The sequence below is a fragment of the Notamacropus eugenii genome, chromosome 2 (genome assembly GCF_028372415.1).
Source record: "Notamacropus eugenii isolate mMacEug1 chromosome 2, mMacEug1.pri_v2, whole genome shotgun sequence".
NCBI classification, from domain to species: domain Eukaryota; kingdom Metazoa; phylum Chordata; class Mammalia; order Diprotodontia; family Macropodidae; genus Notamacropus; species Notamacropus eugenii.
The window spans coordinates 252224271-252239494 of NC_092873.1; the positions used below are offsets into that span (position 1 = coordinate 252224271).

General features: G+C 37.0%; 1 protein-coding gene across 8 annotated transcripts in view; it reads left to right on the plus strand.

Annotated features, from left to right (window-relative positions):
- The window catches only part of TMEM181 (transmembrane protein 181), a 95308-nt gene that overhangs the window by 40008 nt on the left and 40076 nt on the right, over nucleotides 1–15224 (plus strand). For 5 of the 8 annotated variants that reach the window (XM_072643807.1, XM_072643814.1, XM_072643809.1 and 2 more), the window contains one exon: nucleotides 2949–3052. In XM_072643807.1, the coding sequence (XP_072499908.1) occupies nucleotides 2949–3052 (104 nt within the window). Of the gene's footprint in view, nucleotides 1–689; nucleotides 754–2948; nucleotides 3053–15224 lie in introns of all 8 variants that reach the window. The other 3 variants (XM_072643812.1, XM_072643811.1, XM_072643813.1) reach the window with 2 other exon arrangements.

Here is a 15224-nt window from a genome sequence, read left to right on the forward strand (position 1 = left end):
GTGGTTTAAGTCTAAATCCTGGGGCCCTGCTAAGAGAAAGTGTCAGAAAAGGTTCCCCCAGGCATTATGAACCACAAAATAAACGAATCTGGGGATGTGACACTGCCTTCATGGGTAAATGGCCTCTTCAGTCCTCCTTCCCCTCAGTGAACACACACACACACACATATAGACATATACATACAGGTACACACATACATATATAGTTGCCAATGAGACCTTAAAGCCATTGATAAGCTGTTGCGTGTGCCTGGAAGTGTCAACAAAACCCTTTCTTCCAATTAGAAGAGCTATTGTACCTTAGCAGCATGGATTCTTAACCTTTTTTTACATCATGGACCCCTTTGGCAGGCCAGAGAAACCTATGAGCCCCTTCTCAGAGTAATGGTTTTAAATCATAAAATAAAATATATAGGATTGCAAAAGAAGCATTCATACTGAAATAGTCACTAGACTTTTTTTAAAAAAAGGTTCACAAACCCCTTGTACTGCACTTGAGTCCGTGCTTGAAAGTTCTTGTTCAGAAGCTGCCCTTACAAATAGCTTTAGATTTGTCTCCTTTCTCAGCTATACTTGGGGTATGGTAAATACTGAATAAATGTTTATTGATTGACTTACTGTAGATTTCTCTGGCTAAAGACAAAAACAGAAACTCCAAACAAAAAAACTTACTGCCAACTTATTTTTAGTAGCTCTGCAGGAATGAAGAAGAAGGGAGTTTGAGAATATGGAGCTGACTTGCTCTTGGTTAAGGTAGCCTTTTCTCTTCTGATTTATTTTCTGTTCACTCTCCTATCAGATTCCAAAATCAGACTCATTTTAAAATAAGCAGAGGTTTTTCCTGTAAGAAGAGGCATGCTTTAAAAAAAATTACTTTAGAAGAATGGAGATATTTTGTTAGAAGTTTTTTCCAGACCATATCAACTATATAATCTTGATTGATTTTGATTACAGAATTACTGTAGGAGCTTCTCTGTTTGTTCAGAACCACTACCTTATTCCCCACTGTGAGGGTTAGTGCCACCCAGCAGGCTCAGGGCACTTGTGTTTGTGGAGGTTAACATTCATAGACCTCATCTGCTTGAATGGAGGTTAAATGGTGGGGAGTGGTGGCTGGAAACCCTGTGAGTGGATGTGGGACCTCAAAATCTTGGTGCCCCCAAGTTATTTCCCAACCAAATTCCCAAACCTTAATCCGGAAACATTCATGCATAGGGAATGAGGGGTTGAATATTAGGTAAGGCTAATTTGTAATCTCCCACTCTTGCATATTTCTCTTTCCTGCTTTCCTTTTCCCTCCCATCTTCCACTTTCTTCCTCTCTTTTCCTTTTATTCTCTTTTCCTTTTGCCCCTCAAACTGGTGATTTTCCCTCAGTTAGAGCCAGCAGGACTCTGTCCAGTTCTTAGTTTCCCTGAGAACAAAAATGAGAAACTTCATTCGGTGTATTTATAAAACAAAAACCAACAGTTCCTGACCTCAAGGAACTTAATATTCTGAGGTGGAAGGAAGAGAGAAAAAGTCTAAGGGAAGAAAATACATAAATACAACCTATGAATAAACCAAATGCCTTGAATTTAAAAAGTCTGTGTATGTGTGTGTATATATATCTATGCATATACATTGTATGTGTGTGTATGTATACACACATGTACATACATACATACATACATATATCAAGTCACTATTTTGGAAAGTTAGGGATAGAGCACAGTAGCCACTGTGTCATGGAGAATGGGTGCCTAGCTAGACTTCATGGAGGAGGTGGCCATGGTTAGGACAGGATTTCCCAGTCTCTGCCCAGGCCTCTGGGTGGGAGGTGGAATGTCCTGTATGACTGGCGTATGTTTGGTGACAGAACTTCTTGGGGCCTAGCCTCATGTTCTTTTTTTAGAACTCTTGCCAAGCATTGATTTTTTTCTGTTAAACACTTTGTCCTTTTTAAAAGTTCTTTCAGCCACTGATATTTAGGCTGGTTTATGCACAGCAAGCGTTATTTAAACTTGACATACCCTTCAAAATTCCTCCAGTGAAGTGTCCAGTCAGCTGCCTTGGAAAGAGTTCATAGCCCCACCCTGACTCCCCCAGTTGAACTTAAGACTTACTATCTCTCTGTAGAGGACAGTTCCTAAGACTGCAGAGTAACATCCTGGGGGAGGAAATGGAAGAGTACTGACCTAAATTGTGAAGGTCTGGACTAAATGCCTTGAATTTAAAAATAATTTTTCATAGAATGATAACATGAAATCATGAATTAGTATGCCCACCAAGCAGCACAGCTGTGCCCTTTGTCAAGTGGGAGTCAGTTGTGTTTGCATGGAAGCATTATCTTGTAGTTTGTGGGGCTTATGGGAGTGGCAGTTCCCATTGATTTCATAGCACTCTGAGGCCTCTTATGAGGCAGGTAGTAAGGGGACCACAAGCTTCAGGAGCACCCTAATACCCTTTATCTCAAAATATGGTCTCCACATGAGGGATCTTCTTTTATTTTGTTCTCTTTGTCAAAGGTCATAATAATAGAGTTTGACATTTGAGCTATAATGTAATTTTCTCCTTTGTAAGGAATGGATTTTCCTTCCATAAATAAACTTCAAAATAGCAGGAAGGTTTTGCATTGAACATTTGAATTAGCACTTAAAGGAGTAATATTAGGTCCATGTAAAAAGGCCAGTTTATAGCAGAGTTTCCCAAAAATCTTAGGGCAGTTTTTAGCTTCAGTAGCTTAAAACTTCACTCTTTTGGGACACCCTGTATCCTTTTCTGCCAGAGAGTATTATGTAAGCCCCCTTCCATTATAGTATTTCATTGACTGAAGTCCTTTATGCCCTTGCTTTTTGCTGATAGATAACAAAACGCTTCTTGTGTTTGAGGTGTGGTTGGCCTTTATTATTGTCTCTCCCTGTATGCACACCACTCGTGGCTTGACTCACTAACTTTTGTTCTCTGTAGGTTGGCGCCCATGCGATTGTACACCCTGTCCAAGCGCCACTTCGTCCTGGTCTTTGTTGTGTTCTTCATTTGTTTTGGCTTGACCGTCTTCATTGGAATTGCAGGTAAGATTCTGTTGGATGGACATTTGGTTAGGGATGAACTAGTTTTGCTTGGCCTCTAATGGGGAGAGAGAAGACCTGCGAGTGTTAAATTACAGAGAAGTGGGGTTGGGCTAATGTAAGGACAAAAATTTCCTATGATTTAGAGTTGCCCAGTGATGGCGTGGGCTGCCTTATTACGTAGTGATTTCCCTGGAAATTCTTAGGCTGGGGTTACCGCATGGTATAGATAGGGTTCATATTTAAATGAGTGACTACTTCCCACTTGAAGATTCAGTGAAAGCTTTAACTCTCAACTAGTTCCTTCTACTGTTTGTTGTTAACTAGTGTTACTGCAATAATTATTAAGGCTGTTGTCTTAAGAGGCCTCAAGAGAATATATACAAACTGTGCTTTGAGGAATGGGAGGTGTGGGAGATACTGGAAATATACCTGAGAGTACTAAAAAAAAAAAATGCAGTCTGGCCAAATACCTTCATAACATCATTATTTGTTATTGTACACCTAGCCTTAATCAATGAATGGGTATTGCCTCAAACAAAATCAGACCTGGGAAAGACCTTAGCTTAAAAGGGCCAAGGTCTCCCACTGCATCCAGGGCCATCTCCAGGCCTGTTCTACATCTGGCCACTGGACCCACATGGCTCCAGAGGAGAGAGTGAGGCTGGCAACTTTGCATAGTCCTGCCTCACTTCAATCCAATTCACTTGCAAGTCATGGTATCACTTTCCTGATGTCATGGGCCTCTTCAAAAATGAAGGACAAATGACAACAATTTGTTATTGCACAGAACTGGAAAGAAGTGAATTGTCTATATGTTCAGGGGAACAGCTAAATAAATAGTAACCTACCAACATAATGAAATGCTGTAAATGTTAATAACTGTTGAGCTGATCAATTGACAAGCATTTATTAAGCTTCTGCTCTATAGGAGACACTCTGTTAAGTGCTGGAGATAAAATTATGATATAAAGAAAGTTCTTGTCCTCAGAGAGTTTATAATTCTGATTGGGAGGCAGGGTAGGGGAGGAATGTAGTATGTTCAAAGGTAAGAAAATAGAGAATATGTTAAAACATACAAAGAGACTGAATGGGGGGAGGGTAGAGGGGATTAACAGCTGGGAGAATCAGGAAAGGCCTCTTGAAAAAGGTGGTACCTGGGGGAAGGAGTGGAAAAAAAATCTAAGATATATGGAAGTGATTGTTGAACATTGAACATTGAAAACAGAATAATTCAAATAAAAAATAAATAAAGTACCCGAGAGATATTGTTAAAAAAAATAAAATAAAATGTGTTCAGATAAATGTAAATCTTTCCATGCTGGAAAGAAGGAAAAGAATTGGTTTCTTCCTACTTCTGTGATTGTCCAGCAGTGTCCTTTTGTGCTATCACCTTTTCATGATTGCTAACCATGAGTAGCCCTATATGGGGTTTATCTATTTTAAATTTTTTTAAAATGTTCACTGAATAATATTAGACTAAAAAAAAATTTTTGTCTTTCATTCTTGATTTCTGAGTATATCTCTCCTTCTCCAGCTCTTCTGGAGAATCACCCCTTATAACAAAGAATAAAAAAAGGTTCACATGCACACCAAACATAAAAAAAGAAAAGAAAAGAAAAAGGTGGTACCTCAGCTGAATCTTCAAGAGATCTCAGAATTTTAAGGGAAAGTGGTGAAGAGGGAGAACATGCTAGAAGTAGTATATATGAGGTAGGCCAGTTTGACAAGCATAATGTGTATGAGAGAGAGTTATGTTTAAATCACCCTGGAAAGAAAGACTTGAGGCATATTGTTAAGGGTTTCAGTGGAAACAGAGGAATTTGAATTTTATCCTAGTGGCAGTAGACAGCCCCTGTAGCTTCAAGCAGTGCTAGAATTAGACTTATACTTCCTGTACTTTGGTAGAATCAATTTAGCAGCTATAAGGAGGATAAATTTGAGAAGGAAGAGCCTGAAAGTAAGGAGTCCAATTAGGAAGTTGTTACAATAGTCCAGGGGATGGGTGAGGAGGCCTGAACTAGGATGGTTACCTTCCATGTGTAGAGGATGGGGTGGCAATACTAAGAAGGCAGTATCAGTGAGACTTGGCAACTGATTTATTTGAGGGATGAGAGAGTGAAGAATTCAAGGTGACTCTGAGGTTGCAAATTGGGGTGACTAGAAGGATGGTGGTGCCCTTAATAAAATAAAATGCTTTAGAAAGACTTGGAACTTTGGGAGAAAAGAAAATGAATGCTGTTTTAATTATCTTGAGTTTGAGATAGAAGTGGATATTGAAGGAGAGATGAGGTCTAGATATGTAGATTTGGGAATCATTTGCATAGAGATGATAATTAAACTCCTGGATTCTGATAAGATCACTAAGACTACAGGGAAAGAAAAGAAGAGGACTTAGAACAAAGTTCTGAGTTATATCCACATAGGGAAGAACCAGACAAAGATGAAACTAAGATAAATTGGGCAGAGAGGTAGAAAGCAAGGCATAACAGAGCAGTGCCATCAAAACCAAAGGAGAAAGCGAATGAGGAATATAAAAACATGTGGAACGATGCATGTGAAACAACGTGAAATGAAGAAAGCAACTGGTAGAACAAGATATACAAATGTGTAAATGGAAAAATACATTCATAAGTATATAGAGTGATTAGTTTGCAGAAAGGAAATTAAAGGGGACACGAAATAACATAGTGTGTGGGATGGCTCAGGTCCCTACATAAATCAATTTCTCAGAGGCCTCTCAGAGTGATGACAGAAAAGTGATTTATTCGATTCTCGAGAAGCAGGGCTAACCTGTAGGAGTTGGAAAGCCCAAGACAAAGAAAAGGGCAGTGATTTATATAGACCCTAACGCAAGTCCCTCCTCCCTCCCCCACTGACCATTATCCTCATTAGCTGAGAATATGATCTTAAATTGTAGACACGAAATCTAACCAATCCTTTTTGAAATGAAGACATCGAGGAATTGTGAGTTTTGTCCAATCATTGAGACCCTAATACACTACACAGTTTTATAAACTTATATGGAACTATTCTGTTCTAAAAATATTGTAACCTTGAGCCTTTAGGCCTTACCTCACCCGTGGGAGAAGAATTACAATCTGAGAAGTCTTCACTAAACCTGTCCCACTCAATAGTAAGATGAAGTTTTAAACATGGAGTCAGGACAGTCTGGGTTCAAATACTGCCCTTGATGCTTGCTCTCTGTGTGGCAATGGGTAGGTCGTTTCTCTCTGAGCCTTAATTTCCTCGTTGGCACCCATCTCATAGGGTTATGGTGAGGATCTGATGAAATAGTATAAAAGCACTTTACATTTAAACTTTAAAGCACTATTAGATATCAGTTATTGTTGTTTTATATGTGGAAGTTGATATATTCAGTAACTTTATTTCCTTTCCATTCATTGTTAATTAATTCCCTATGCTTATTTTTAAGCTTGTTTATTTATTTTTTCTTTCTTTTTCAAATTAGGTTTTGGCTTATCAGTTTTGTTGTTTGTTTTTTCCCCACTCGAAAAATTCAGGGTTAGTCCTTGTTTTGAATTTTGTTTAGCCTCCTTTGACTTTCAAGTTTTCTACTTTTGTAATTACTTTGGCTCATTAATTTGTTATTTTCTAATTTTAAAAAATTGAATGTTCATTTCATTTGTCTTCTCTCTTTCCTGGCAGTATAAGTGTTCAGAGAGAGCTTATTTTTCTCTAGGGACTACTTTGACTTCATCCCAGAAATTTTGGTATGTTTTCTCATTGTCATAATTTTCTTTTAAAATATTCATTGTTTCTATATTTGTTCTTTACTTTCATCATGTAGATAGCCTTAACTTGACTCCATCTTTTTGTCCTTATTTTTAAAAAATTTTATCACATTATAATTTATAAAGGATGTATTTAATATTTCTTGTCTTTCTTACAATTATTTACTCATCTTAAAAATTCTGAACTTATAGTAAACACCAAATAAAATGATCATTTTCATACACAAAGCAGAAAATAAAAAATCTCTGAATCTCTACCACAATTTTCTGAATTTATTTTTGAGTCATTAGCACATGATCGTTTTTGTAAAGGTGTCATATGAGACAGAAAAATAGGTATAATTCTTAAGATTTCTGTTCACTAATCTGTAAAAGTCAGTCATGTTTGTTCAGACTCATAATTTACTTCTTGTTTACCTTCCTATTAGATTTGCCAGTTTTTATAGAGGTAAATTGAAGTAACCTACAATTATGGTCTCCTTAAAGTATAAATTTTAATTGATAGATTTTGGTTTTACATCCCCTTGATTTTAATTTTTATGTTTTCCCCTCCTCCTTCCAGAAAACTCTCCCATCCAACAAATATTTTGTAAAAATAGAGAAAATAAAAAATCAAAGCCAATCAGTACATCAGAAAAAAATCTGACACTATATGCATTGTTTCACACTTGTGGGTTCCCCTCCTCAACTTATGCAAAGGAATACGGAGAGATGTCTTTTTTATCTCTTCATCCCTGGCTTGCTTTAAATCTTAGCTAAGATTTAGGTTATAATACAACCTTCTTCAGGAAGCCTTTCCCAGGCCTTGCCTCTGAGATTATGTCCAATTTATCCTGTATATATCCTGTTTATATGTAGTTCTTTGCATGTTGTCTCTCCCATTAGACTGCGACCTCCTTGAGATCAGGGATTGTTTTTTGCCTTTCTTTGTATCCCCAGTACTTTGCAGGAGGGTGACTGGCAAATAATGGGTACTTAGTAAATGCATGTTGACTTGACTTAATTTCTTGTTCTTTAGATTTCCACAACATTCATTTTTTATTATTTTGTTCTGATGGTTCTTTCCATTTGCATTGTTGTAGGCATTGTGTAATATGATTTTATTGGTTCTGCTTGCTTCATTTTGCATACATAAGTCTTTCCAAGCTTTTACATATTCCTCGTCTTGTTTCTTAAACACATTGTAGCATTTCATTACATTCATGTGCCAGAATTTATTTAGCATTCCCCAGTGAGTAGGCCTCTAGTTTGTTTCCAGTTCTTTGCTGAAAATGTACACAAAGTACACAAAATGTGCTGCTATAAATACTTTGGTGTTTGCAGAGCCTTTCTTTTTGTCAGTGACCTCATTGGAGTATATGCCTACTAGTGGAATCTTTGGGTCAAAGGGTATGGAATTTTTAGCCAGTTTATTTGCATAATTCCTAATTGCTTTCTAGAATTAATACTCATTCACAATTTTATCAACAACGAATTAGTGTCACAACTCCCAAACATTGACCATCTCCATTGTTTTTCACCTTGCCAATTTTCTGAATGGAGGTGGAAGCCCAGGATTGTTTTGATTTTAACTAATCTTATAATTAGTGATTTGGAGAATTATTGTCTTAGTATTAAGTCTTTGAAGTTGAATATGCATTTCCTTTAAGTAATTAGAACTCTGACATTGATTACATATATATTTAGTATTGGTATTGTTTTATTTCTCTTAGATGAATGAATTAGTATCAGTAATAGTTCCATACATCCATACAATGAATAGCATAATTCTAAATATTTAATCTAGTGAGACACTCCTAATACATTAGATTAACTTTTTGTGGAAGATTTACGGCACATGATAGTGAAGCATGAGATGGAAAGGAGTGGATAGGTTATTATTCTGGGCCAGGTACAAGCAAGTCCAAAGGGCAAGGAGAGGATTTTTTTGAGACTGAGGCAGTGAGACAGCAAAAAACAAAAACAAAACAAAACAAACCCCCCCCAGAACCCCCAAATCTTCTCTTACTGGATAACAACAAAGATAAAAATACTTACTAAGGTTATGCATTGACAGACTCAGCAATCCAACTTCTTTCAGCTCCCGTTAGTACTGGCCTATGGGATTCTCTGGTACCAAAAATAAACCTTAATGTAGATAATCATCTCAAGAATACCCTATTATGAGGCTACCTATATCGTTGCCCCTGGTCTTTATGACCAAGGGCTGCATATGAGCTTTAAATTACTAAAGTCTTGTGGACTATTCAGCCTTTTAGGCCCAAGGCCTAGATAGGATCTGTAGTACCCTGGACAGTGGCGATTTGTTTATTTATGATGCCTTTAAGTATAATGTAGTTTCTTTGTCAACAAGTTATTTTTTGTATTGTAACCTTAATCTGAAATCTCACCACTAATTCTGATTTTTTTCAATTCAGATGAAGGATAATAGATTTTACTCTTTTTTGTCATTTTAAGTATGATCCTTTGGTGTGGTAGGTGTGTTTCTTATGTGCAGCAAATAATTGGATTGTTTTCTAATCCTTTCTGTAACTTGCTCTTTTTTATGAGATAATTCCATCTGTTAATGTTCAAGGTTAGAATTGTTTTCCCCTGCTTCAAATTCTGTTCAATTATATCTTTAAAAATAAAAATTAAAAAGAAATTGGCACTTGTTTGTTTTGCTTGAAACCATGTAATCTTTATCTTCCTATTTCCTCTCTAAAACCTTACCCCCATTTCTCTCAATCCAGACCCTTTTTCATGGTTTTTAAAAAAAAGTCTGGAACTCTGCTTCTTATTTTATGGAGACACTCTCCCCTTCCCTCCTTCCTTTAGTCTACTTTAACTGATACATTTTTTATATTTTCTTGACTCAGCCTAGGTAAGAGTATGAGTCATGAGCCTTCTTTCCTCCCCCATATCTTCCACCTCGTTGTTTGAGTGACTTCTCCTGTAAAACCCAGATTTCTAGAAACATAAAGTCTCCTCCCACCTCCTTCCCTTCCTCTGGAATACTTCTTTCTGAACATCAGAACCCATAGTTCTCTTTTTGTTTCCTCAATTATCCCTAGCTGGTGGGACTTCTAAGAGATATTAGTCTGTAAATAGTGATTCATCACTTGGTTCTATGAATTTATAGTCTTTGATTTTGGGTGGGTGAGGGTGGTGTTCCTTTAAGTTTGCATTTCCAAAATCCTGTTCAACTCTATGGGGTTTCATTATGAGGATTTTTTTCCTTTTCCACTCTTTTTCTTCTTTGCCTGTTAGTGTATTTGGCACATTTTTTGTTGTTTAAAGGTTATAAAGGAGGAAACTATGCATAGACTGGTCATCTTATTGGAACATGTATTCAGATATTAGAAAAATATGTCTAGTTGATTTTCTTAGTATTTGAAGTTATTCATAAATAAATCATTTAAGAGAAAAAAAGAGGAAACCCAGTCTGGTTTCTACATTTCTCTCTAAACATCCCACCATCATGGTTATTTTTTTCTGTGAATTGTAGCAGCTATTTTTCTCTTCTACTCATTTATTTTATAAGTAACATACTAGATGACAGCATCTTAAAAGATTATAAGAGGCTACACTGCTAGTCCAAATCTAATAAGATGAAATTTAAACTTTTTACTTTCCCCCCACCCTCAAGGACAGTATAATTACCATACTTGGCTACCATATCACAGTCCCAGATATGCTTTTAGGAATGGCAAAAACTAAGATGGAAACTTCTCATTACGTACAAGAAAGATGGGGAAAACAGCCAGATTAGACCAGATCTACACAGAGGAATTCCATACTAGAGACAACAGAATTTTTAGTATGTTGAGGGAATATTTTTACAAGGTATACAAAAGAGGGGAAAGTACCAAAAACTTGGCAGGAAAATCTCAGACCTTATTTTGCCACAAAAAGTCAACTGATGAAATATTGACAGCCGCTAATTTATGTTTGCCTGTTATGACATATACATAACATTTTTATAAGAATTATCTACAAATATTCGGGGCATCATTGATAAGGGCATTAGTAGAGAATAGGCGGCAGACATTTGGAAGAAATATTCCAAAGGAGACCACATCTTTATCATTACATATTTACTGAAAGATGCAGAGAATATAATATCCCTCTGTGCTTATTGTTTGTTGATGATAAAAAAACACTTTAGTAGTGGCAAAATATTGGATTTTTCCACAATGGTGTGTGTCATCCACATCAAGTATTCTGTCAGCAAGGGTTTATTAAGAGTTAGCTGCAAAACAGTGTCAAAAATCTGAAAAAAAAAAACAGAAGAAAATATAAGGTATCTCATACCAAAATCAACTGACCTGGAAAAAAGATGACATAGAAGAAAGAATTTAAGAGCCACCAGACTACCTGAAAGTCATTCCAGAGAGTCCCTTTTGGCTATTGTTGAGTCATTTCAGTTGTGTCTGACTCTCTGTGACCCCATTTGGAGTTCTTGGTGAAGATGCTGGAGTGATTTGCCATTTCCTTCTCCAGCTTATTTTACATATGAGGAAAGTGAGGCAAACAGGGTTAAGTGATTTGCCCAGGATCACATAGCTAGTGTCTGAGGCCAGATTAGAAATCAGGTCCTCCGGATTCTAGGGTTGACACTCTGTTCACTGTGCCACCTAGCTGCCCCCAAAAGACTCTAAATATCATCTTTTCCAATGAATCATGAAAGAAAACTGCCCTAATCACAAAGACAAAGTGAGGATAGAAAGAATATACCAGTTACTTACTGATAGAAACCTTCAAGTCAGAACTCTCAGGAATGTGATAGCAAAATCTAGAGCTTCTAGGTCAAAGAAAATACTACTGCAGCCAGAAGAAAAAGTTAATGTACCTGGAAACCAAAAGATTTAGCAGCTACCACATCTTACGAGTGGAGAGTGTGGAATATGACATTCCGAAAGGTAAATACATATGCAAAATAGGGAATAGTTTGGGGAGAAAGTACACTGCGGGGGGAAGGCTTTATGTGGAAGGTCGTGCTTGAGCTGAATTTTGAAGAAAATCAGGGATTCCAAAAGATATATATTCCAAGCATTGGGGACTGCCAGTACCAGAACACATGGAAGGGGAATGAGTGTTGTTTATGTCAAATTATACAACATTCCTTGAAAGATAAAACAGTAGAAAGAATCTAGTTCAGTTACCACTGATCATAAGGCCATCCATAAAGCCAAGGTATTTGTTCCTACTTTGGCAGAGAGCCAATACAGAGTCCAAGTTGAAGAGAGATCCTCTGTGAATGCTGTCTTCTTGATTATCCTATTTGTAGATAATGCTGTTTGCATCAAGGACTGAAATATTATAGAGCCTTCTGGATGAGACCTGTAATTACTCAACTATAACTATACAGCCCAGAAAAAACCAAGTGGAAGTAGCCTGTCTGTTGTTCTGATAACGACGGGCAGCTACATTGACTATCTTAAGAACTCATCTGTCAGTATATCCAGGATCAGCAGTCCAATAGACAAGGAGTTAGGCTCAGAATTAAATAGGAAGAGGAAGAGAGAAAATTTGCTTGTTTTCAGAAAGTTGCTCCTTTAATGATCCTACATTTCTTCTTGAAACAAAAGACTCATTAAAAAAAATTCCATTAAAAAAAAATCCCAGCTTTCTGGTGTAGTATGACTGTGAGTCATGGAATGGTACATAATCAAAAAATTAAAAATGCGTAGCATATGGAGGGCAATGGAAAGGGTGTGTGTGTATGCTGCTACATAACAAATAAGGAGATTTGAAAAACTGGAGTAAAGAATGTCATTTATGATTTTAAAAAAAAGTTCACTAGTGTCCTCACAGTAGCAGAAGAAAAGTGAGGTAGTCCTTCAACAGGATGGTTATCCCCCTACACTGCAGTGAATTTGTAGGAGAATATACACAAGAGTTGAGTAGGATGGACAAGCATAGATAATTGGTGATCCATATCATAGGACGTAAGGTCTGAATTAATAGGATAGTAGACCTGATTGAGGAAAATGCAAAGTCTTATATTTGGGTTAAAAAATTGACTTTACAAATACAAGGAGGCTTGGTTGATTTAGTGGACTGTAAGCTCAGTGTAAGTCAGCAATATGATATGACAGTGAAAAACATTAATAGGTACTTGAGAGGCACAGCTTCTAGGAATAATGAAGGGATAGTCCCTTCTACCTAGTGAGATCACATCCAGCTTACCATATTTAATTCTAGGCCATAGAATTTAAGACTAACATTGGTAAGCAAGAGAGCGCCCAGAGAACAGCTACTAGAATGGCAAATGACTTCAAGTCTATGTCACGTGATTATTAGGGGAAGAAACTGTGTCTATTTAACTTGAGGGAGAGCAGGCCATGAGAGCGGTTATTTTCAGTTACTTGAAAAATTATCATGTGGAAGAGAGATTCGACTTACTCTGTTTCTGGAGCATAGAACTAGGAGCAGTGTGTAAAATTTGCGGAGAGGCACATTTAGTTTGGCTGTAAGGAGTAAACTTCTCAACATTGGAAGCCATCCAGAAGGATTGTCAGTTGCCTTAGGGGGAAAGTGGATTTACTCTCAGAATTCTTCAGGCAAAGGTTGACTCCTTGTCCAGTGTGTTACAGTAGGGATTGTTTTCATGAATTGGGTTGAACTAGATGGACGTTGAGGTCCCCTTCAACTCTGATTCTGTGTGCCTTGTGTCCTCAATGGTGTTTTAAGCAAGTTGAGGTCAGGAATGAAACTTTATGTATCCCTTCCTATTACTTAGAAATATTCCATTTATGAGGACCACAAGTAACATGAGTAACACTTAAATCATTACTGCTCCAGAAATATTCCCCTCCATAGCTTGAGCATCTCTGCTTTTGAGTGGGAATAGATTCTTACCACTGTGATGGCAGCAGGGGATATTCCTCACAAGGCACCATCCATAGTTACAGTGTTGTGTAGTAAAATTATTAGTCTAATTCAGCTTCACTCTTTTTAAAATATAAACAGATTTTTGTGGGGCTAGCCTGGGAACCTAGCCATTATTTATGATATTGTTTCTATGGGAAAATTTCTGTTGAATTCAGAGTGACTGACTTAAAAAAACTTTTTGAATGTAACCATTCATAAGTTGACTATAACCCATTCATAAGTGTATTGTTCTATTGCTTTCTAGGATTTCCTAAAGATTGTTGGTTCCTAATGTGGTTTATCCATAGTTTTTAATTTCCCTGAAGAGTAAAAGCCTTATAATGGCAAAATGAAATAAAAGACAATAAACGTAACTGCCTTTTTGGCTATATGTAATTTCACATTTGATAGATTTTTTTGTTGTTGTTAATCATATTAAATAAATATAAAGTGCCCTTGGTTAAGGAAAAAGCAGCATTTAAGATGTTGATTTTTAACAATAGCATTTCCTGGTTGAATTCATAAAGCTGTACAAACAATTTAATTTTAAGGAAACTGCTGTGGTGTAATGGAAAAGATGCTAGACTCAGAGTCAAAGTCTCTGCCACAAGTTGCTGTGTAACCTTGGGCAAATCATTAATATGATCGCCTGTTTCCCTGTCTATAAAATGAAAATAATACTTGCCCTGCTTCCCTCTCATGGTTTTTGTGAGAAGCAGATGAGATGATAGATGGCAAATGCTATCTGAATATCAGTTACTATTATCAGTTGTGGTTTCAAGTATCCATGTGCATGTAGCCATTGCTGCTGGTATAAAACCTCTTTCTCCCCAGGGTTTCTCCTTTTTTTTTTTTTAAAATGTCCTCTAAATTCTGATAAGGGAGAGAAAGTCTAGAAAGATGGATAGTAAGATAGATAAAGCATTAAGCATTTAGTATTTGCTAGGCACTCTGCTCAATTCTAGGATGGCAGATACAGGCAGAGATAAAGAGGTCCTTGACCTCAAGGAGCTTACATGCTAATGGGGGAGCATAACACATAAAAAAGAGCTGAAAAGTGGGGTGGGGGGGATAAGACCCTTGAATAGGAGCAAGGTGAAGTCCAGAAAATCAGCAGGGCTGGAGTAGGGCTGATGTGAATTACTTCCTCACATGGAGGTTCCAGGGACAAATTCACCAGAGGGGCAGAGGTATTCTGTAGGATGAGAAGGCTGCTGAGACAGAGGCATGAACTTGTTTAAGACTTTTTTATAATTATATTTCAGTATAGTTGGTTTTCTTTGCAGTCCTCTGTATTTTATTTTATTCAGTTAAAAACCATTTTGAGGAGTCCATAAGCCTCACCAGATTGCCAAAGGGTTCCATGAGAAAAATAAAAGTTAAGAACCTGTATACTCCCCTCTTCCTCTTTCACTGTCTTCCCTTTTCCCTGTTCCTCAGTCCTTTCTTTCTGTAGTATAATAGGTACTTATTTCACTGGTTAATATGTTGTGGTTTAATCTCTTGCTGAAAACGTTCTTCTATCTACCACAGTGAGGAAACCAACTAGGGGACAAAAACTAGTC